The following is a 24,696-nucleotide window of genomic DNA, read 5'->3' as shown; positions in this document are numbered from 1 at the left end:
GATTAATAAAAAAATACTGATTAAACCAGCTTTAAATAAAGTTTTTAAAAAAGTCTTGTATTTTATCAGGCCTTTGCTTTATTTTCATTATATGGTTGACACAAGTTACACCAGCGAACATGGTGGATCCACTTTAGAGCAGTGAATCCCAACCATGAGTGCTCAAACCCGGCTTAGGAGGAAAATAAAGAGAAAATAGGACTACAATGTGGTGTGAGAGTGATCTCAGACTATATTTATTGCCACAGTAACCAGTAACCAGTAACCCACACAGCACTGCACAACAGGCCTCAGTTTCCCACTAACCTGAGTCAGCTGTACCACCTTAACAGCACATGTTGCAAGTGTGTATAAAAAGCAAAAAGGGCCAGCAGCCAGGATTGTAGAAATGCTGTTGCCATGACTCCAAATTCCCCAAGCAGAGCCACACCCACTGAAGAAATTTCTGTCCAGCCATCAGCCAAAAAAAGAATTTCACAGTTCAATCTTTTTTAAATGATCTAAATCAAAACTTTCCGTACAGTTATGCGATTTTGTTGTAGTACAAAATTCCTAAATAACTAAAAGTTTTTGGCCTGAAAGTTATTACAATAGATATTGGCTAATCAGCCGCACAAATATCAGAATCAGTCTTTATAACTGCAACATGTGTAATGTGTGAATGTAAACTCCACCTGATGCCATTAAACCACTCAGATTTCCACAGATATTACTTAGGACGTGGCCTTGATGGCCTCAATGATAGCTACAGCCTTGGTTAGCAAGCAGAAATAGTTGGCTAAAGGTAACGGACAAATGCGTTGACTAAACGTACCAAAATGAAAACAGAAGAAAGAGACCAAAACTTGACATCAACAGATTATTTCTTTCTTATACAAATTTAAAGACTATGATGAGCACAGCCAGACAGTTTTCAGTCCAGTGAAAGTGAAAAATACCCTAAAAGCCTATGAAACCATCTGACAGGGCTGTGGGGAACTGAAGAGGCTGGCAACCACTGTTTGATAGCAATGATAAGTGCTGACATGTACCACTGCTCCACTGTAGGACAATGCATGTCAAAATCAGCCAAAGTTGAATTCTTCTAAAATGACAAATGGTGCATGACAGGGGTTTACAGCCACTGAAGGGCAAAGCGCCATTTTCACTTTCAATGGCACACTGTCAAGCGTTGAGAAAATGTCACTGCAAAAAGCCAATGGAAATGAAAGAACGCAGTTCCTCTTTCAGCAGCCAGCTGAGTGTCTGTATGGAAGGGAAGTCCACTCCCTTCCAGTGTAAACAAATATACACCACAGAGTAAAGAAGAGCGGGAAGACTGCAAAAACAAAAGTGTGTGATGAAGGCTGGAAAAACGTCAACACAAAGTGCAAATTCAACTAAAGATGATGACGGCGTTGACAAAAAAAAAACAAAAAACAACAACACTCAGATGTCAGTGGTTTGGTTTTTTTTATGGTTAGATTCAAAACAGACAAAAGTCCTGAAGATTCTGACAAATGTCATCAACGGCTAAAGTTTGACACGTGGGCAGGAATCAAAGGACACTTCTGACCTCTGTCATGCTCACTTACAAGTAATCTTGTTATTGTTTGATAATGAAATACATTATTTCACTGTGCAGGGTTTCTGCAGACCTCACCAAGTCTTTCATTGCAATTTAATACCTGTTTCACAGTATCAAAGCATGATGGAAAACCAGTAGGGACTAGGATGATTTACTATTATATCACATTTTCTCCAGTACTTCCCAGCAGCACAACACTAACCCCTAATAACCCCTAATGATATAATTAATCTAATTAACACAACCTGGATCCAGATTAGTGGTATAAAATTAATGGATGGATTAGTCTATTAAAAATAATTTAAATTCACTGAAGTTTTTGCAAAAATTGGCCCTTAATTATCAGTTGATGACCTTCGTAGCTACTTTGAAGCGCTATCTGAACAGCAGCAGCAAATGACAGCGTAGCTTTGAGGTGGGCAGTGTGGCAGCCGGCATGCAGCACAGGAGTGAGCGTGAGCACGCAGCCATGATCACATGTGTGCAATGGTTATATGTTGCAGTGAGTGGAGGGCGTCATGTGAGCGTAGCAGCGACTCGAACGGAACTAGCTTGCAGGCTTCACTTCAGTTTTAAAACAGTAAAAATAATCTTCAATAGTTAATTTTTATTGCGGCTCTCTCATTTTATTTGAGTAAAATGAACATTTGACAAGAAACAGCAGATTTGATATCATTTTTAGCGATATGGCGCCTGAATTCTACTGTATTTTGGTTGCTTTACAATACAAAGCACCCATCTACAAATCCTCGCTGCAGATATGTCAGCCAATCAAAGTTTCGCACTGTAAACTGTGGGCCAAAGCTACTGCAAAATCAAAATACGGAGGAGTGTTTACATGAAAAATTATGATCATGAAGTGTCAACATGAGGCGTTTTATTCTGATTGGGCTCCAAAGCAAGTAAAAGCCTCCATGTGACTGTAGCTGTAAATTCACACAGACAGAGACCTGACTCTCTCCCACCTCCATCTTCCAGCGGCTGAGCCATTCTTCCCTCTGTCTCCTGCTGATGTAGTACGGATCTCCAGCCTGGAAAGTCACTCTGGGGACTGGCCTCCTCCGCAGCCTCCCAGTCTCGCCCTGCATTCACACACACACACACACACACACACGAAAAGCTTGTTACATGCTTGCTCTTAAATCTGCTTGTACTATGAGAGTGGGCTTTCTTCATTTTTTTTTGGATGTGAAAACCATCAGAAGCAGGGTAGCAACTGGTTTTCTCACCTCTCTGGGGGAGTCGCAGTTTCTGTCGTCTGGCTCGTCTGCAGGAGAAGAAAAAGTTACAGGAAATGGGCCATTTGTACACATTTAACAAGAGCTTTAATGAGGAGGTAAAGTCATGGTTTTCTTCGCTTTGCCCTGGCATCCATATTTGAATCTGAAATGTCTTCAAACACTGCAATCTGGAAGTTATTTGACTATTCAAATGGCAGGTAAAGTCTTAAAGACTTGTGGGTAAATAGCTTTTTAGAAATTAAACACATCATAGCTGTCATCTTTTCATAACATTAAAGCATCTAAAATGTTAAAAACATAAAAGACATTGCAATTACTGTATATATGGGCAAAGTTATATCATAAGAATTAAATGACTTTATATTAAATCTATACCCTTATTCTTTGCCGTTTGGTCTAGTTTCCGACGCCCACGCCTCTTGCGAGGGGAGGGGGAGGGCTCCGGCTCCTCAGGCGGAGTTGGGGGGGCGTTTGCGCAGGGGTCAGAGGTCGCCATCTCCTGGGAAACAGACAGAACACAGTCTAGGTCTGAGAAAACTGCTGCTGGCCCTCGTCTAGACTCATCAAAGGACTTCACAGACATAATAACTATACACACACGCACAGGCTTTACACACACACACACATAAAACTCATGCATCACACACAATCAAAGACCTACTGCAACACACACACACACACATATACCTATTAGTCTGCTCTTGTTAGTACAATGCAGAGCAGGTACATCCAGCAGAGTGTGTCTGCATAGGATCAGTACAATAAACACCCCCCAGCTCCCATTAACACACACACAAACACACACACACTTACATGAAATAAGAGGGGCAGGTTTGATGTCGCTAACAGTGCTAATGATTAATGAGCACATGTGGGAGGGACTCCTTGTGCTAACTGACGCTAACCCCTCATAAAATTAGGTTAAGATGACATAAAATGTAAAATAACCGGAAAAATTCGACAAATTTTAGGGTTTTCAAACAGGAGTATTGTAATTATACTGCAAAATACTGTAATGGCAGTATGTGGTATGTTTAATTATGCATTCAAACAATCTCCTGTGCATAAAATCTTGCCTCTCAATGTCTTATCCATTTGCTCACCAGCGTTAATGATGCTGAACTCTGATCATGTGTCCCCTCTTAAAGGCCAGCAGGATTTTTACGTGTGTGTGTCGCTAACAGGCGAACACATTTTTATAGATCGGTAGTAAGAAAGCGGAGAGCAGGGGTGAATGTCAAGCTCAAAGGCTACGCTAACGTTAGCTTGGGCTCGCAAGCCTGCAAAGGCTGTAATGAGCAGGTGAGAAGGCCCGTAAAAGGCTGAGAACACAAAAGGTGAGTGAAAGGGCCTCGGGGCAAACTTAACTGCACCAGCACACACTTTTAACACTGGAACAGGAACGAGGCTTTCAAACAGGGATGGTGGATTGTGTGTGTGCTTGCCCTTTTGTAAAATAAGTTATGTGCATGTACTGTAGAAGGCCATTTTTTCGCCGTTACATCACCCCAGTTCTAGAGTTTTTATGTCTCCAGTCTGCACATACTGCATCCCTTCAGCTCTAAATTTCATTTTCCACTGTTTCTTATTGACTAAACCTCACTACATTTGAGAGTTGGCATCAGATAATTAGATTGCACCTAATAAGTCTTCATCAACTCTCATTAAAAGTCTGAGCAGAGAAGCTGCATATGTGAAAAGCAACATTTTGATGTTCACGTCGGGGCAAACCATCAGGAAACAAACTGCTGAAACAAAAGTGAAATGACTGTATTTCTGTTTATAGCATCTCACAGACTCCACGAATGACAGGAAGCATAAAAGACACAACACATTCGAACTACATAACTCAAAGCACTTCGACTAAATTCAACCCCTTAAGTCAAGTGGTTGAAAAGCTACACATGCTACATAAAAATCAACCAGGCGCTCTGTTACAAATTAGCTCACATGATTTTTAAAACTGTGCGCACAAAACAATCAAAATCATGGCATGAATTAACGGAGATGAAAGTAACGTGTTTCTTTAAAATTAAATTAAAATGAGTTCGTCAGCGTCTATCTTGTGCACATGCAGTACCATCACGTGCCCTTGATGCGAACACAACGCCTTAGCATTTCTTCTCTTAAACCCCACAGTGAGATTAAAGCTGCATTAAGCAATTTTTAACATTAGGAGGCAAAAAGGTACAATATCAGCCCCTACAGCTAACTTTTAAGCAAACAACTGACTACTTACACATTCAGCAGAAACAGAGGAATCTGGACTTGCAGTCATCTTTTTGGTCACATGTCGAATGTAAATCCAATTCAGCCCTTGTTTGGTCCACCAACTCCTGAGAAAAATATCTGGATGTCTTTGGATTGCTATATGTTCGACGTTCTTCAGCCACTTGGCCTCTCCGCCATTTTGCGCTAAGCAGGAAGTGTACAATCAGCTTGCGTGAGCTGCCTGTACACTTCCCTCTGTGAGAGCAGGTGCATTGGTTGGGTTTCATTTAGGCCGGTGAACCAAAGCTATGCGCTCAACGCGGCTGCAGGCTGCAGACTACAGTGCTGATTCACATTGCACAGAGTCATTCGGTGACTGTCAAGGAAATTGCTTAATGCAGCTTTAAAGTTGTATTGAGAGACTTCATCTCGTACCTTTAACAGGAGTCATAATTAGTGTTAAACTCACACATAAACACACACAGCACCCCCTGTAAACTGCTAACATGTAAACTTGTGGTTTGTGTTGTCTGTCATCTTTTCAAACAACTCGCTGGCCTGCACTTTGCTTCTCTCTGCATCTAACCTTGATCCTGGGCGGCAGACAGCGTGGAAAGTACCTGACTTTACTGAGTCTAACCTAAGCTGTGTGCACAATATAGCAACCAACCAAGGGCAGTTTTTGGGTTGGATGAAACTCTGATGATACCCAGGGGAGGCTGAAGAGAGAACAGGATGTAGCAAACAATAAAACAATAGTGCACCAAAAAATAATAAAATAAGCGCTCAACCAAGCTAATATAGCAAATAAATGCATGATAAGCCAAACTGTATTGTAGCTGTTTCCAATATCAGTGTGACAGATGGAGGTAACGCATATGTGCAGAAATATGTGCACAGCAGGCACTTTTTATTTCAGCACATCACAGTAGCAGTGAATCTCGTCCAGATTATGTTTTTTGGACGTGACATGATTTGGAGAAGTGCCCAAACTGAACATGTCTCAGATTTACATCAGTGTGAGTCAGACAAAAAAACACAAAGCAGCCTCTCGAGGAACAGCACTGTTAACTGCTGCCACGTTTTCCCCTGCGCTCTTCATCTTCCCGCTCAATACTTCTGATCTGTTCTCAGTTTAGTTCTGCTGTTTGCTGCAGTTTTGCTAGCTAGCTTTGGTTATGAATAGAGATAGCTACTGTGGCCAGGCCGGCCAAAGGAGCTATCCATAGCTGCTAGATTAACTTTGAAGCTAACAAAGTTATTTCTCAAAAGTAAATAAAGATGCAGCCCTGAAACCTTACCTAACCGCGGTGACACATCACAAACAGTCAATTCCTCAAGCATTGAGCTAAACATTGCTGTCTCTAATGATTATTTTTTTTACCATTTCCTTCTGTAGTCTACCAGAGTATGATTGTGTTCAAAGAGTGAAAGAGGGAAGTGGGGCAGATAAAGCAAATTTATGCAACACTCAGCTGTTCATTTGGCCTAATACAACAATTCTGCAATAAATGCATAAAGGTTATAATGCTCAGTTGCTGTTGAAACTGTTTTATAGAGGTGTTGAATCACCTCTATGTTAATTTTAATCGTTTTCCCACAGCCCAAAGTACAGCCTTTAAATGTCATGTTCTGTCTGATCAACTGTCCAATACGGGAAATATTCAGTTTACCATCATGTATGACAAAGAAAAGTCTAAAGTTATTACATTTAATAAGCTGGAACCATCAAATGTCGCCCTTATCAATGAGGTTTGGCTACATAACAGAAACACCTCTTTATATGATGCAACAGAATCCACTTAACCACATTTGGGGATTTTACATGCAAAGATCTTGATCTCTGCTGACACATATGCACCAGCTTATGAGTTAGAAAAGGTGTGACAGATCTCCTTTACTTTAAAAAACCCATCAGATTGGATCTTATTCAACTACTTTTATAGTAGATTTCTCAGTTCAATGACTGTAAATACGCAGATTAAGGAAATGGTTTAATAGATGTCTTTACATTGTTTGCTGGAATCCAATTTCCTAAACAACCTGAGACTTGTTAGAAAGTTAATCTGTGTGGTTCCTAACAGCGCAGAGGACATTTAAGTTAATTAAAGCATTAGTTGTAACATAAAGGCTGGTTCGTTTTAGGCCCAAGAAAGTTATTTTTTTTAATCTACTAGCCGCGAGTTATGACGCTTTTTGTCAAATGCTCCAAACACAAACACAGTTTTTCCACAGCGTCTCTGTGACCTTTGTGGTTTGGGTGCAAAACAGAAACACCAAGAAAAACTAGAGAAAGCTGCATACATGCCAAGACCAAATGGTGATCAAGTCATGCTTAGTCCAGATTAAGACCTTATATTTTACACGATGGTTCCAGTATTCATAGATCAGTTTCACTCTGGATAAAATCTAGTTATTGGTGTGCATGAAAAGTTTCATTATTTCTGTTAGTTGACAGTGGCTATGAGGGGATTTTCATGTAAAAACATTACATAAATGTTGGGTAAAGTGCCAACATATCCCCTTTAGTCCTACTGTACTTCAAACTGCTCCGAAATGTTTAAGCAAAAAGCCACAAGCGCAACACACACACATGCATAAAAACCCACCAGCTGCTCCGCACATGGCAGCGAAACGAGGGAGAAAGGAAAGAAGAGAGAGGAGGAGGCCGACACCTATCCGAACTTACTGTGTTGTGAGTGGGCAAACAAACAAAAATAAAAACAAAACTGAACAGGAGCCGTGAAAAATAAGAAAGAACGAGTGTGAAAGAAGCAAGAAAAAAAAGATGGAGGCTTGAAATAGTTCAGGATCATTCAGCTAATCCACTTATCCATGAAAGTATCATCATTACTGTAACAATATGTGTGTTCAGAGCAGTGTGTGTGTGTGTGTGTGCGTGTGTGTGTGTGTGTGTGTGTGTGTGTGTGATTACTGGTAATGGAGGAGAACGAGCGAGTGAAGGAGACAGAGGAGAGAAAGTGAGGCTCCGTCCCTCCCTGCTCTCTATAGTTAGCATTATTATTATTCCTGGATACACTCCACGGTGTGTGTGTGTGTGTGTGTGTGTGTGTGTGTGTCTGTGTGTGTGCGTGTGTGAGAGAGAGAGAGTTAATGGGTAACATACTGTTGGCAGGGTAAGAGGCTTCTGTTATAAGTGTATGTTCCACAACTACTACATGTTATGATACTGCTGTACTAGTACTATCATCATCGGTAAGCACTATGTTACCTACTCAGAAAACGATTATAATATTACTACTATATTACTTCCACGAACACTGCAACAACTTTGACTTATACTAGTGCTACTACTATTACTGCTATTAGTACCAATTATACAGCTGCTGCTATTAGTACTACAGTTACTACTACCACTACGGCTACTACTGCTACTTTATTTATATCACCACTTCAACTGCTACTACAACTATTGCTACCAAAACAACAATTAATACCACTATTATACAACAACCACGACCACTACTACTGCTATTAAACAATTACTGCTATTACTTCGATTATTACATTACCGCCGAGGCTACCAGTACCACTACTATTATACAACTACCAGCATTACTACTATTTGTACTATTGTTCAACTACTACTATTGCTACTTTTAAAACATCGACTACTACCATTATATTGCTACTGCTACTTTTCCAACTACAACTACCACTATTATTGTCATACCACCACCGTTGATACTACTACTGCCATCATTTTTACCACTTTCACTGCTACTGCTATTACTCTACTACTGCTAGTACTACTACTATTAATTCAACTTTATTTCTGCCACTGGCACCGCTTATACTACTGCCACTACTTCCTATGCTACAACTACTACATCTACTACTATTGTACAACTACAGCTACAGTTAACACTTCAACAAATACTGCTACTGTGTTTACACTATGACCAATAATACAACTACTACAATAACAACTACAATGCATATTATTGCTATAACCACTACTGCTATTATTTTAGTCTTTACTACTACTGCTACTACTTTTACTTCTGCTACTACTGAAGTACTGTGATTGATGGTGTTATTACAACTACTCTGGTACTGCAGAACAAACAAAACGTACTGACATGCAGAGTTTTTAGTTACATATAACAAATATGTTTTGTCTTCAGCTGTGTGTTATATGTGCACGCTTTGTGTTTGTGTGTGTATTCATCTGTGTGTGTGTGTGTGTTTGTGTGTGTGTGTGCGTGTTTAGCTGTGTGTGTGTGCGTGTGTGACAGGACCCACATTAATCCTGCCTACCTTGTCAGAGCTCAGACATCAAAGCATGATCAGACCTGTTCTCCTGCACACATGAATGCACACACAAGTGGACACACACACACACACTCACACACACACACACACACACACACACACACACACACACACACACACACACACACACACACTCACAGTAGTTCGCTCGGTATTTCTCTCTGTCTGGGGTTGTTTGATCAGCTATATTGACTTGCTGGTTCGACCACAGAGTTCAGTGAGCACAGAGACACAAAGACACACACACACACACACACACACACAGAAGGTGAGCGATAAGAGGATGAATGGAGAGAGAAATATGAAGGAGAGGAGCTGCCGAAGAGCTGAAGTCAGACAGAGTGAAGAAACATACAGGACGGTGTCATTACAGTAATAATGCAGCTCCGTAACGCCACTCACAGCTTATTACTGCTCGCCTAACGGTGACTGGAAGGTTGCCAGTTCAAACCCTGAGTCAAGCTCACACACAGGAAGTAAGTAACATGTTCACCTTGTGTAAAAGTAACACAACAATCCCAACTTTCTCAGCAAAAGCATTCACTGAACAAATAACAAAAACACAGCAGAACTGGAAACAATGTGCACATAAACTGCTCGTAAACATGAGTGTAGGAGTAGTTTATGCATGTTTGCAAAGAAAAGTCCAGCAAGTGCACCTGTGCAGGTATGAAGGGGTTTTATACTCTGTCCTGTGATCAGTGCTGGTTATTGTTTAAAAAGATTAGTGACCAGTGATCAATCAAAGCTCTCACTTCATACACACTGAACATCTGAAGCTACGTAAACTCCTTCCAACGTGTCATTTTATTTAATTCTTTGAATGAACGTTGACTTAGACTGTTGTTGGGTGTCTTCTGTGTTTTCACTGGTTTATGTACAAATCTCCATGACTTGTCTATAACAGTTACACAGCATGCTGTCAATAAAGAACTGATTAACTGGTGTCTGTGGTGATCTTGTTTATCATTCGTTCTAAAGCCTCTTTAAAAACAGATTTCTTCCATCTATAAAACTCGCTGTGTTTTCACTGCGTTAGAATGAGCTCTTCACATCCACAAAGGGATTTGTAAAACAAAAAACATGGTACAGACCAGTTTAGCAAAAGCTACAGTTTATAACAGTTTGGGTCTTTCCTCCCTAGCTTTGACCATCACTTCTTTCTGCTATGATATCATTGTATTCACCAGAGTAATTACAGGCATCTTGAGACGCTAAAAATAGGTCTGACGGGGAGACGAACGTGGCAGATAAGACAATCATACAGGTTGAAAGTTGAATAGTTTTGCCAGATTAGCCACCACGTTGGAAATAGTCCCTCTTTGGACAGGGAAACCGTGAGGGTGCAGAGCCATAGCAAGCATGGCAGGTCAAATTTCAACCAGGAAGTTCAGCTGGAAGCTGTGGCGGATGACTACAACAGCCAGTTTGGGTAATAACCCTTCACTTCGGCATTCTGGTCGCCTAAATGTGTTTTCTCTTCCACATAAATTTGACAAACAGACTTTGATCTTTTCGGACTTATTTTTAAAGCTGCTGCCACATTCTTTGGACTGAGCCGTTCCTTTGGTGAGAGCAATGTTATCATAACATTTGAAGAACTTTTGGCCAGAGGTTTATTACAATAGTTCAAATAAATCATAGTTTTCGAGCAACTTTAAGCAAAGTGGTAGCAGCGAATATGTGGAAAATGTGGTGACTGGAGCCAGACTGTGAGGCGGATGAGAAAATTATGAGGAAATGAAGCTGGCATTACATGTTGAAGGAGGGTATAGCCATTGAATGTTAAGCTCTGCAGCCAGTCAATGTGTAGAGGAATCCCTGTTCTCAGACACACTGCTGGTAAAAAAAAAAAGGAAAGCCTTGGTGTAACATGTAAAAGCAGAGGAAAAGTAACCAAAGGAAGCTGCTGTGAGGTGGCTGTGAAGTGCTCCGACACATTATCTGTCAAACACACTCAAATGTGAGAATTAATTAATGCAGGAAGTGCCTACTGTTCTGTGTTCAGAGAAAGCCGAGCTAACTGGTTTGCCACTCGGCAGCCAGCGTGTGCGAACGCATAAAAGTGAAGCAAAGTGTTCCTGGAAATAATGCATGCATGTTTATCATTTCTGTTCATGTGAGACAGGGAAATGCTGTATAGGTGAAAAGATAATCAATCACTCTGCCGCAGTGAAGAGGATAAAAGGCCAGTGACAGCGTGTAATTACAGTACTCACAGGAAGCAGCTGTTTGCGTTTCCTGCCAGGACGACCCACTCTGCGCTTGTTGCGGGGGCTCGCTGGCGTCCCCTCCTCTGGACTGTCCTGGTCTGCTCCATCTTCACTCTGGCCAATTACAGAGAGGGCACATCAAACACGGAGCCAATCGAATGACTGTATGGAGTTATAATTGATGTCAGCAGCGAGGCCACATTAAAGCAGCAATGATTCAAAGAGACGTGGTTTAGAGACACTCAGAGGCAGTGACTGCAAAACAGGACGAGATGAACAGAGGGCAGCTCACGCTTGAAGAACAAGTTTTTAGAAAGTGAAACTTCACACTTTTTATGATGTTTTCGCGAGAAAGAAAAGAAGCAAAATTGAATTTGAAACTACTTGGAAAATAAATATGTCAAAACCCAGCCAAGCTGTGATTTAACAAAGCAGTTTTGAAACTATACACGGCCAAAATATGAAAGACAAAACCAGTAAATTATATGTTTGCAGACATGAAATCCAGCTGTGTTTAGTAAAGCAAACAGGATGCATGTTGTAATACTTGCTCTGGATTGATCTCAGCGTGGATTCACAGTTCAGGATCTCTTATAGGATAAAAAGTATGACTTTTATACCATCACTTGCAGTCTTTTAGAAACCTGCAGGAAGCTTGATACATACGGGTTTTGCACTTCTTTATATTGATGTGAAGCTTTGAACTGAAATGAATTCACCTCAGCAGTTTGTTCCTCTGCTCAGCTCATAGTAGAGATAAAGTGGTACAGTACAGCAGTTGTTGAATAGCAGTGGTGTAATTTTACAGTGATATAGAAAATAAAAATAGCATGCTGCACCTGTGTGTCGGCTAGTGAGCGTGTGGAGTCAGAAGCAGAGCTGAGAACCAGAAGGATTGCTGATCTCTTTCTGTCTTCACTTTAAAACTTTTTTTAATTTACTTTTTGTGATGGTCTTAATGCCCGTGTTGTTGGCAGCAATGCTTTTGGAACTTTTCTACTCCACCACAAACACCCAAAATCCTTCTCAGCAAAAATCACATAAGTATTTACAACAAAACATCAAAGTAAAAATACTCCTTCTGCAGCAAATGTCCCTGTGACTGATACATAACATCAGCATACATGACATTATTAAATTGTTAATACTGATACATTAATGTGTAATCAGCATTTTAAGGTGGAGCTAATTTTATCTATTCTACATACAGTTAGGTGGTTTAATCCAGTGGTTCCCAACCCAGGGGTCGGGCCCCTCCAAGGAGTCAACAGATAAGTCTGAGGGGTCCTGAAATGATCAATGGGAGAGGAAAGAAGTCCTTTTTTTTTGGGATAAAATATTGGATAATTTTACCTCTTTGGACTAAAAACAATATTTTAAATGAAACCATGTGAGAGAGGAAATGTCTCTTTGGACACTGCTCCTTTGGACGAGGTCACAGGTCAAAAAGGTTAGACAGGACAGAGATGAGGAAACTGTATTTAACATAGAATAGTCACATCTGGCCGATACCTGATCCACTTAATAATGTCGGTGCCTCTTTTTAAAAATGCTCAATACTCATTAATACTTATTAATTTTAATTACTTCTGAAAGCTCACTACTAATCTAAACAGAATTTGGTCAAAGACACATAATGACTTGTTTAGGAGAGGAAACACGACCTGATGATTGTGGGCGATTTCTTGTTTTATTGACATAATGATGAGAAATTAATGAATATGCAATAAAGAATCAAAAGAGGTCGTGGCTTGAGAGGAGTAAGACCCCCACAAACACCAATCACTGTTTGTTTGCCCCCTCCTCTATTACTCACGATCAAAATATTCACTCATTCACACTCAAATTAGGCAGAGGACTGCTCTCTCCCACACAGTAATCAATGCAACCCCCTCCCCAATAATTTGAGGGTCCAAGTGAACCCGAGTCAGGTCCTCGGTTTCTATTTTTACATCAGCACTGGGCAAGATTTGAGTCTGTGCAAAATGTTTATTGGGCCCTAGAGGACACGTGAACGAGCCAGATAAAATAAGCAACACCTGCTGCATCTTTAGCTACGCAGTCAAATCCTGAATGGAGATCATGCGAGATGACTTTTACTTTAAGAGCATCGTATTTTGGCCGGGAGGCAGGAACTTGCCAGCCGCAGTCATTTTCATTATAGGTTTTTTTATTCATATTTGAGCTCTCTCTACGAGCATCGCCGCCTCAGGCAGAAATTAAACAAATGTCACTGTTACAAGGGAGAACTAGTCGACTCCTGTAGCGCTGAAGTGAACATGGCGGCTTTAAATGTAGCAGTTAGGAGAAATATTGTTTTTAAGCACAGGTTTGCTCGGCTCCTTCAAAGCTTGGTTGAGATAACAGGGGAGTCATCTATGCAGGTTAGAACAAATGGGAGGCAGAAAACTGCCAGTGTGAACATCGTTTTCTTTCGGGTCTATTTAAGATTTAGGATCAGTTGCTATTGATTAATTTTTTTGTGAACGGAGCTCTCTTAGGTTGTAGTAACATGGGCAGGCCTCTAACAGACCGAACACATTCTGTCACGCGAAGAGACACCTGAAATCATCCAACAAAGCAATGAGCTATGTTATATTTTTATGCATTTCAACAAATCAAACTTGCGTGTAAAACAAAAAATGGATTTTGTTCACTTCAATTACATCTGTGGTCAGAATCATTCAATTTGACAACATATAATTTTTTAAATAAGAAGCTATTAACACATCACCACATATTGATTTTGCTGAAATTCAATAAATTATAATATTGCATCATCGCTCAGCCGCACTTAAGATAACATCCTCTCTTCTCCATCCTAACGGTACCATATCTATACTGTTTATATAGTAATATATTTTCTAAAAAATAAAAAAATTACTTGAGAAAATGTTAATGAAGAAAATAATAATAATAATTTGTTTTAAACAAATTTAGCAAACCTGACAAATTGAACATCACCAACAGCGCTGCTCATTTCCACTCTCCACGATGGTCTAATTCATCAGAGCATTAACAGAATGGCTGTATGTGACCCCATCAAACCCCACTTCAGACTGTCACCAATAAAATGAGAGCTGCTTCCTCTACATCAACTGCAACTTCCTTATCTCCATCAATATGTGTGTTAATGTATTGTGCTTTACGACCCATCACCGTGTAGCCTCCTCTGCTGCAGTCCTTTGTTGTGCTTTCACTCTACAGGAGAAACTGTCGGGTTTTGTGTCACACTGTAACTCTGAGTTATTCTAATAATAATATCCTCTCTGTGTCTGGACTCTGTCGTGATCAGTCCGACCTGACCTGCTGTCAGCCTTGTGTTCCCTCTTCCTCCTTTTCTCTCTCTCGTGCTGGACCCTCTGTTGCGGTGACAGTGGAGTGGTTGCTAAGGTGCAGAAACTGCTTAGCAACTGTCTCCGACAGGGCCACCGTGCTGACTAAACATTCTGATGTCACTTCCCTGACGATCAGCATAGCAACCAGCTAGAACGGGTAATGGCCCTGCGCCTGTCTGCCTGGTCTGCTGTCCATATGCCCGTGTCGCGACACACGCTTCCGGAGGCGCACAAGGTTTAATGATACAAGCGTCCTCAATCATGTAGTGTCAAAAAAAGACGAGGACAACTAAGTGAAATATAAACAGACACAGCCAGAAAACCACCGACCGAATCCCTCCAAGAATGTGTCAAAACACACGCAAACACACCAAACACACACACTGACCAATCTGTCCATATATCTTTGGTCTATTTCTGTCTCCCGGCAGGTTATTTTAGGCCACCGCAGTTGCTAAGCAACCAGACTGAAAACCAGGCGGGCAGAGGAGGATCCCATCAGCAGCAGACAGCTTGTCCTCTTTCTCTCTACCCCATCTCCATGTCGTCCTCCTCTCTGTCTCCCTCCTGCTTTCTTTATCTCCCTCCTCTTCCTCTTCCTTTCTGTGTTTCACTTTGAATCTACTACACACCTCATCATCAATTGATGAAGCAGTCAACGAGGCAAATACAAGACTTTCATTTGTCTGGATTCAGCCTCTGCACTGATTTACAACATTTAAACACATCAGCAGTACAGGAGATGTCACCTTTTTTTTTTGCAATTCCCGTCTTTAAAATGACATTTTACACATTTACATGCATTTACACACAATTCACACGACAATGAACTGGAAATTACCCCAATCCTAAGGCACCGTTCTCGCCTGGTCACTGTTATAATACAGTCAGTAGCTACGTCAACAATATGGCTATGTCAACGCCTTTTTTTGGTTTTAAAGGTGGAATAAACACCATCTACACGGTCAGAACACATTGTGCTGCTTTCACAGACCCCAGGAACATCTTTTTACTATCTCCGAGGTGCCTTTGTAGTTTGTAGTTTAGGCCGTATACAGAGACACGAAGGCCTCGTAAGCTTTAAACACAGAGCTTGTCGGATAGTCCAACAATTCCATTCAGGGGGCTCCATCCATTTCCAAACCAGACAATCGGACAGTCATGCCCATTGTTTCACAAAGACTGGGGAGGTACAGTGAGGTTCAAACTAGGGCAGGGTTTCAACTTCTCTCTCAAGCCTTATTCTTTAATTCTTAGAGCAATTTAGCACATTTCAAGTGTACAATTTAGTGAAACGCTATATTGAAACTCAATCTGTTCTCCCTACTTGTACGATGCACTTTTTCTCAAAGAGAGATCAGGAGGACAGTTAGACGCAGCTTGGAGGAGGCTTGGGTGGCAGGTTTTTTTTTTTGGCCCACCTTGAAGACTTACCACACTTTTGCCTTTAGACTTGGTCAGTCACATCGTAAGAGCGTACTGTGGCTTTAAGGCTTTGGAGACGGGATAAAACAACACTGTCCACATGATCAGGATGTGACACATCCCCACGGCGCACTGCATCTTTTGACAGACTTCAAACTGCCTTTGTAGTTTGGGGGCACATACGTAAATGGAGGCACTTAGCAGCAAAGGAATGAGAGGAAAGACGACTGATTGGTGCACTGAAGGGTCCGGTGTGTAGGATTCAGTGGTGGTGGAAAACCCCTCGCATCACCATCCCCTGCGGTGGATGCCCCAGGTGCAAAACACCTGATAGAGCCAGTGGTTTGGCCGTTGCGGGCTACTGTAGAAACATGGCGGTGCAACATGGCGGATAGATCTCTAGATATAAAAGGCTCATTCTAAGGAAACAAAAACAGAACTAGTCTTACTTTCAGGTGATTATACACAAATGAAAACATAACTACGGATATTTTTATTCCATTTCTGCCGATAGATCCCCTTGAATCTTACACACTGGACCTTTAGGATACAGTCAAGTCTCAAGCTTAAAAAATGATAGAAACGTATGCGCTCAAATAAGGGTCGGTAAGTTGAGAAGTGACGTTCATAAATAACTTCACTAACTTCAAGTGTTAGTTTGCATTTTTTTAAGTGGGGTTGTATGGGTCAGTGTATTACCTACAGTAGATGGCGGTTGACATGTGCCCAGTTGGACATGGACAGGAGTACAGAGGCTGAGCAATGCACTGCCGTGGTCGTCAGCAGAACGTATTTCAGATTTCTCTCCAGGCTTTTCTCTTTGACCGAGTTAAGTCTCAGGAAGTTAAAAAGCACAACACACTCTATAAGGGAAACTTTGTACTGGCTGGCCCTTTGCCAGTGTGTGAATGTGGAAGTAAGCGAGTAAGACGGCTCTTTATATAGCAGCGCTACAGAATGAACTTCAAAACTTCTCACAGATTTACGAGGGCTGCCCCGAGCTCCGGGGGCGCAAATGAAAGGAGCCATTTTTCACCTTGTGCATGTCTGACTGTGTGTTAATGTGTGTGTTTGTGCGTGCTCATTTGGGTAAGAAAAAAAAAAAAAAAAGAGGGTTTGAGACTTGAAACCTTGTGCTAGTTTCACCTGAATGTGGTCGGGTGAGTGTGTGGAATGCAGAAAGGACTGAAGTGAACGTAAATAAATAACTGTAAGTTTAATTATTACAGACACACACAGGCTTACTTGCCAGACTTTCTGTGTGTGTTGGCTAAAAAAAGCTCTCAACTGCGAGCTCAGAAGCCAAAGTAGTAGCGCTAATGATAGCTGTAGTAAAAGTGGCGGTGGTTGTAATAATATCTGCGGCTGCAAAAATAACAGTAGTAGTAATTTAATATTTATCATGATAGAAGCAGCAATAATGACAGTAACAGGAGCAACAGCGGTGAGAGCACAAGTGGCTGAGATCAGGGTAGTACAAGTGGTGGAAAAGTCAGGTGGAAAAATGTGTTTATTTAAGTGCTTGACTTAAATAAAATATTTCAGGTGTTCACTTTACTGAACTCTTTCCATTTTCTATCTGTTCTTCTTGTGTGCACTGTTTCCACACTTTGCTGCTGCTAGTCACACCACTGCGTCCCTCATTGTGAGTCGACTTGCTCTTGCGTAGTCGTTCTATTTCTATTCTTATCTTTCCACGCCTCTATTTATTTATTTTTCACTTTCTCTCCTTATTTACTTATTTCTGTGCTCGTGCTGCTGCACCTGAATTTCCCCTCTGGGCACCAATAAAGGCTTATCTCACGCTATCTTAACTAATCTTTATTGGCATCGCCATTTACGACAGTATTTACAGAGGGAAATAATGTTTTATGCGCAAACATTTATTTTATGGTTGTAGTAACTGCATGCAAAACAACTGACGTACTACCATGATTTAAATCACTCAACAGCATATGAACTAGTTTGTGCCGCATGCACTTACAGTACAGCACTCAAACACTGCTGATACATTAATGCATCAGCAACACAAAACAAGTACTTTTACTTTTGTGACACTTCAAACATTTCTATGCGGATCTGCTGATGGAACAATAATAACCATATTCACTGTTTAATTATAGGAAATTAATAACCACTTAATGAACTGACACACTTCAAGAACTTCATTAAATTTGTGTTAAAGCGGCCCAAAAGAAAAAAATACTGAAAAAGATCACAAGATCTGCCGATTAATTAATGAATTAATCCTAACTTCAAGACGGAGCCATCGTAGTCTCTTTGAAAAAGGCTTTTAGATTTAAAGTTTTCTTTTAGATTTTTCTGCACATTTTCATGTCTAAACATCCAGGCAATACATGCAGCTCACACACACACACATGCATCTACATTGACCCTACATCCTGCAGCATTTGTTGTTTTGTGGACCCGTTGATGTGAATAGACAGCATTGTTTGACTCAATACATGGCACGTTAATGCTTCTATAATTAATAAAAATTTGATTGCAGCACTTTTATTTTTGCTGGGGCACTTGCTCCATTCTGATACATCTAATTTCACCCAGGAAAAGGACTTTCTTCATGATATAATTATAATTGTAATTGTACAGCTGTAGAATCAGCAACCATAGTGATATATGATACTATATATTAAAGCTAAGTGATCTCTCACCACATCGTTGGCGGTGTCGTTCTCAGGGGTCTGGGGCGGTTCGGCGGCAGCAGGACTGTTGGACGGCATGGCAGGGAGCGGCTCGGTGAAACCAAGTTTAGAAAGTAAAAAAATGGTGCAAATCAAAACATGGGAAAGGCCCTCAGAAGCACCAGGTGCAGCGTCATTCAATCTGTCCGCGGGTCGTTCGGACGATCGCTCGCTCGCTCAGTCCTCCCCCTCTCCTGGGAGAAGAGAGACAAAAAACACACACACACGGCGTGACATGAGTGGATTTACAGTAAGAGGGCTTGTCAGGTCTGAGGAAGAAATCATTGTCGGTCTGTGGTTAACGTCTCGCTTTTCCTCTCTTCCTCGGGCTATCCACCTCTTCCTCTCACAAACGGAGCCCCCGGGTCAAGGCTGCGGCGCATCTTTATGGAGTGCGCTGTGCTTGATGGATGGGACCCCACAAATATTCCAGCTCGCAGCAGTAACAGGTTAACACACACGCACACACACAGGTGTTCTCAAAGGAATCTGCTGGAATCAGAGCAGCTTTCACAGCCGTCACGGCGTGATTGATGCGGCGGGATGAAACTGTCCCGTTTCATTAGACAAAATGGCTGCATTCTAACTGCCAGTAAACGGGGCCAGAATCTCCATTTTTCCCTCAAACGTGACACAGATCTGTTTTTTTAATGACGGTATAAGCAGAAAAAACAGGAAAAATCACACAGAGGCTGATTTGGCTTCTTTCATTTTTGGTCCCAAATCTGTTAACAACACTCTGTCTGATTTCTGGCAAATCAAACCAGTCATTAAACTCACAGTTACTTGCTTTACTGATCATTATATTTATCTATCGTATCGTTTCTTGGTCTTTCGTTTTGTTTGTCAGCTGTGTAGAGACAGACAGGGAGCATTGGGAGGGAGGGGAGGATGCAACAAAGGTCCCCAGGTGTGTTTTAATACTACCAGGATCCACTATCAGCAACTCATTTATTAATCATTCAATAAAAATATGAATAATAATAATAAAAATCTCCCAGAATCTAATCTAGAAATGGCTTTTTCGCTTGACTTGCAGCTAAAACCCACTGAGATTAAATCTCTGATGATATAAAACACAGGAAAACAGCAATTTGAGAAGCGTAACGAGCAACGACTTTGGCTACTTTATGCAAAAGGTATTGCGTCACTCCAATTTGACATTTTCCATGACTCCTAGCAACCAAGCGTACACATCATCTGTGGCGCTACTGCGGGAAAATGGAGGGCAGCTGTGAAGGAGGCGCTCAGTGGAGAGCCAGCCGTGTGTGACCTTGTAAGTACTTATACTCATCTTGGCTCTCTTTTGTCTCATCACCCTCGTTACGATTAATTTGCTACAAGGAAGTTAATAAGTGACATAAGTAAGGAGCGAGCACAAGAGAAATTCAATCCGTAATCAACTGCCGAGAGGGCACAGGGACAGGTTTGTAAGTGTTGGACAGGTTTTGAGTGTAAAACCCTGGTTTGGTGAAGATTAAGTTGACTTTTGTGAGCTCTTGAGTCTGTTAAAGGGCGTTTACCAATGACAGATTTCAACAAAATGTGCCCATATCTGGCTGTGAGGCTCGTATCTGTGGAAGACCAATTAAGAAGCTGAGGAGCACTGCGGGAAGCTTACAGTCGGTCACCTGGAAGGTGGAGTCTAACAAGACGATGCTTCACCTCTTGGTCACATTCAATACACTTTGCTCTGCATGGAAACTGACAAAAAGGTAAACAGATTTCAAAAATAGCCCGTAAAATCTAGACACACAAGTCTCCTTTCCTCCTTGATTACCATTACATTAGATTTGTGCTCACTGATTTGCAATAAAAAAATGAACTTAGATCTTTTGACAAAATGAGTTGTTCTGATACACCAAACACGGCTGATTCAAGTCTTGTCTGTTATTCTCTAAATCAGGAAACCACAAAGTGTATAAGCGCACTTCAGCTCATTAACTCATTAATTAACTCATTTCCTCAAAGTTTGTTAGTAGTCTGTTTAGTGAGTGTTACTATCTGGCAATGCAGCGTCAGGCAGAAGTGCTGCAGCTATGCAGGGCTGGATTAAGGCACTTGGGGGCCTTGAGGCAACATTTAGCTCTGGGGCTCTATTGACACCAGTTCCTCTCATTCTCTTTGGATCGTTTGAGTATCGTGTTACCTCTAAGAATCCATTAGGTACAGAATGCAATGCAGACTACAAATGGCAGCTGCATTGTACTGACACCAACCAGTGCAACTATTGTGATATACTGTCCTGCCTGTACCTTAATTGAGGAATGTGCACCTTGTAAGCACAGTATCATCTTAAGCAATAAAAGTGAATTTCCTGCCTTAAGGTCCTTAGGATTTCAGTTTATATTGTACTTTATTGGTGCACATCCCCAGTCAGATTTGCAACTAATCAAAATACAGCAAACTAATTGCCACACAGTGAAGTTTAAATGATTTAAATCATGCACTGATTTGGATTGGAACTGTTGACCACAGCTTTGCTTGAGGTGTCCTGCTGAAAAGTTTTAATGGATACCTGTCACCTAGTATATTTTAGAGTTGTGATTTTGGGCTATATAATTAAAACTGAGTTATTTTCAATGGCCATAGCTCAGCTGCACATCAGCGTACAACTTACACCACACATGACGGCATGAGTCAAAGTAGCCTCCATTTCGCTTCTGCATGAGCATGTCGGGTGTGAAGTTTTTGTTGACTGTATTTTGCGAGTCAGTTCAGGAGTGTGATTTGTTCAGACTGGCGTCAGATACTGATCGCAACCTGAACACAAAAGGAGCTTCAAATGCAGTGTTTGCATGTGCCTAGAAGAAAATTGGATCTCAGGAGTGATTTGGATTTGAGCACAGTGTGAGTGCAGCCAATATGTCTGGCTTTCCTCTACATGTATTGTACAGTATGTCACTCCTCACGCTGTGGCCTTACATCACCTACTGTGAAGACAACAGGCAGCCGGCCAGGGTTACCAGCGGAAAGACAAGGGTGGAAACTTTGCAGAAATGGGTGTACGGTATCCACCCCACACCCCCGGGGGCTCCCTGCACAAGCTCCAGGCTCCAGGCCAACCAACTCCTCCAAGTTCTGTGTATTTAGGTCACCCACACACCTCACACTCCTATAGCAAGTCTGTGCACACTGATTTAAATTGTTTAAGTCTTCATGCAGCAGTGGTTTAAATTAGACCATAGTCAAAGGCCCAAGGAGAAGCCTGTACTGGTGGGAGGAGAAATGGTTGCGCAGAGAAAAAAGCTTCAGAGGTATGTCAAGGTAGACAGAGTTAGGCTGTGATAAGACAGGGAAGTAGGTGATTTGTCTTCACAATAAAAGCATAAAATATACAGTATGAATTTATTAAATGTTTTTGTTTAGATTAGTTTTTATCCATTTTCTTTCCTCTAACCTGTCTTTTGTGCCATTGGGTCATACAAATTACCTCCTCTGGTGATCAATAAAGTATTTGCTTGAGAGAGCTGGGTATTTCTGCTTGCATGATTGCTGAGCTAAAATGCAATCATATTCTCACTATAACATCATGACAGGTACACAGGTGCACAAAATGACACATTCTTTAAGGCAGGTAAGTCTTGTTTTTCAACTGAAACGTCCAACTTTCAACATGAGTCCAATTCTCCCACCACATCATGCCCTAACTCATATCCTCATTAAATTTTTACCAGATGCCAACAATTAAATCTCTAAAATGTGTTTGTTGCACACATTTGTCATGAGTTTCAACATCTTCTCCATGCTGGCCAGAATGAAACTCTCATGGAGAAATAATGAATCCTTTATTCTTTAATTGTAGGTCTTAAAGTGGTGGAATCGAAGTCTAAAAATACCCATCATGTGTTTGTTGTGTTAACTGCGTGACATTAACTTGAGCAGGTTGCTAAAACCCTCAAATTCCCAGAAAAAACACAGAGGACATGACCTCAGTGTCCTTAATGTTAGCTATGGATTACTTGAATGACAGGAAATAGATAATCATCAATTGATTGAGACTTTTTTTTTTCAAATCACTGGTCCAAGCTTTTCACATGAAGATATTTTCTGTTTTTAAGTCTTTCACAAACTGAACACCATGGGGTTTAGGACTTGTAGTCAGATGCAAGAATATATATTAAGATGTCCTGTTGGAATCTGGAAAATGGGCCAAATGTTGTTCACTATTTTCTGGCATTTTATAGACCAAAACATTATTTTAGTAATCACGGAAATAACAAAGATGAAATGTGTTGTTAGTTGCAGCACTACAACATGTGTGGTTCAAATACAAATTAAATCTTCCACTAATAGAATATTCATCCAAGTTAAAGACTTACAACTGGTGAAATATTACTTCTATAATGCGTGTGATCAAACTGCTTGAAATATTTTGATATCACTACAACGAAACGTTCGCCAATGATACTTTTATTTTCAATGGCTACGGCGGAAGTGTCGTGGTAATCCCTGCTAACTTGGCGGAACCCAGCTTTATGACAATTAATATTGGGAGCGACCTCATGCGGCCTTTACCGGACGGCCTCTACTAAATGGCGTATAATCCCGGCGGGGGTGTGTGCGGGGCGGGCAGCCGGTGAGAGACACGTGTCTGAGTGTGTAGCGACGATAAGCTTTACTGGGTCAGGTAAAAAACACACACGGGGGCGCGTTTCAGACCGAATGCACTCAGTAACCTCGTCAGGCGCGCGCCCGCCGGCTCGCTCTCCGCGGAGGCGACGGTTCCGCGCGCTGATGTGTCTGTCTGCATCTGGTGTGTGAAGGGGACGGTGCGCTCCGGTTTAACGTTACCTGCTGGCGTCGGGGGAGCTGTAAGACGGGCTGTACGCGGCACCGGACAAGGCTCGACACACGGTCGTTACACAACGGCTGTCCGGTCGCCGCGGTTTTCCTCGCGCCGTACAAAAGAACTCACCAAGTTCACTCGCCCCGTGTGCGAACCGCTCCGTCTTCACGCGCACATCATCTGCTAAAACGGAACCAACGGTCGGGCTCCGGAGCGCGCGAGCCGTGACTTTAGGAGATGACTGTAGCTAACTTAACGGCTGTAACGGGTGCCGGTGTGCGTTCACGAGCCAAAATGTAATGTTTATATTTACCGTGTCGTCCGTCCCTCAGGCACACGGACCCTGATGGTCGTCGCTCTCTCTCCTCTCGTTCACTCTCGAGCTCTCTCTCTCTCTCACTCTCTCTCTCCCTCTCTCTCTCCCTCCTCGCGCTCGACCGGGTCTTCTCTCTCCGCTGCTGGCTCGCGCTCCCCCGCCTGCCTCTCTCTCACTCTCTCTCTCCTTCTCTCTCTTTCTCTCTCTCTCTCTCCAACCGGCCTGCTCGCTCTCTCACGAGCCGCAGAGGCTGCCGCACCGGAGACGAGGTTTCCGCGGGGTCCTAGAGTCTACATCCAGGAAACAAGCATAGACACACACGCGCTCGCTCAGTCACACGCGTGCACGTGCACGCAGACAGGCATATGAGGACAGGTGTAGAAGTGTGCAGACTGAACAAACTAACAGCACTTTCCGTGAAGTAAACATCCGTTAAATCTGACTTTAGAAGGAGCTCCGGTTGAGCAGCTCGATAGCAAGATGACTTCCAAACGTTAGAAATATCCCAGAGCAGGTTTGGTGACATTATTATGAGAAACTGCTGAGTCAGGAAAGAATGTTGCGTTGCGTTTTTACTCCTTCATTTGCAGGTTGAATG

At 41.8% G+C, this 24,696-nt stretch overlaps 1 protein-coding gene across 7 annotated transcripts in view; it reads right to left on the bottom strand.

The window, feature by feature from the left end:
- LOC121622317 (DNA (cytosine-5)-methyltransferase 3A-like) overlaps positions 1-24,230 on the bottom strand; it is a 55,923-nt gene extending 31,693 nt beyond the window's left edge. For 5 of the 7 annotated variants that reach the window (XM_041959254.1, XM_041959255.1, XM_041959256.1 and 2 more), the window contains exons 1-6: positions 24,096-24,230; positions 18,964-19,187; positions 11,535-11,642; positions 3,184-3,307; positions 2,797-2,834; positions 2,533-2,649 (exon numbers count right to left, since the gene is read on the bottom strand). In XM_041959254.1, the coding sequence (XP_041815188.1) occupies positions 2,533-2,649; positions 2,797-2,834; positions 3,184-3,307; positions 11,535-11,642; positions 18,964-19,032 (456 nt within the window). In that variant the 5' untranslated portion in view covers positions 19,033-19,187; positions 24,096-24,230. Of the gene's footprint in view, positions 1-2,532; positions 2,650-2,796; positions 2,835-3,183; positions 3,308-5,047; positions 5,257-11,534; positions 11,643-18,963; positions 19,188-24,095 lie in introns of those variants that run through there. The other 2 variants (XM_041959259.1, XM_041959260.1) reach the window with 2 other exon arrangements.
- Between the last annotated feature and the right edge of the window lie 466 nt (positions 24,231-24,696).

This window comes from Chelmon rostratus, chromosome 18, assembly GCF_017976325.1.
Source record: "Chelmon rostratus isolate fCheRos1 chromosome 18, fCheRos1.pri, whole genome shotgun sequence".
Lineage (NCBI taxonomy): Eukaryota > Metazoa > Chordata > Actinopteri > Chaetodontiformes > Chaetodontidae > Chelmon > Chelmon rostratus.
This window is presented reverse-complemented; position numbering and strand designations above follow the sequence as displayed.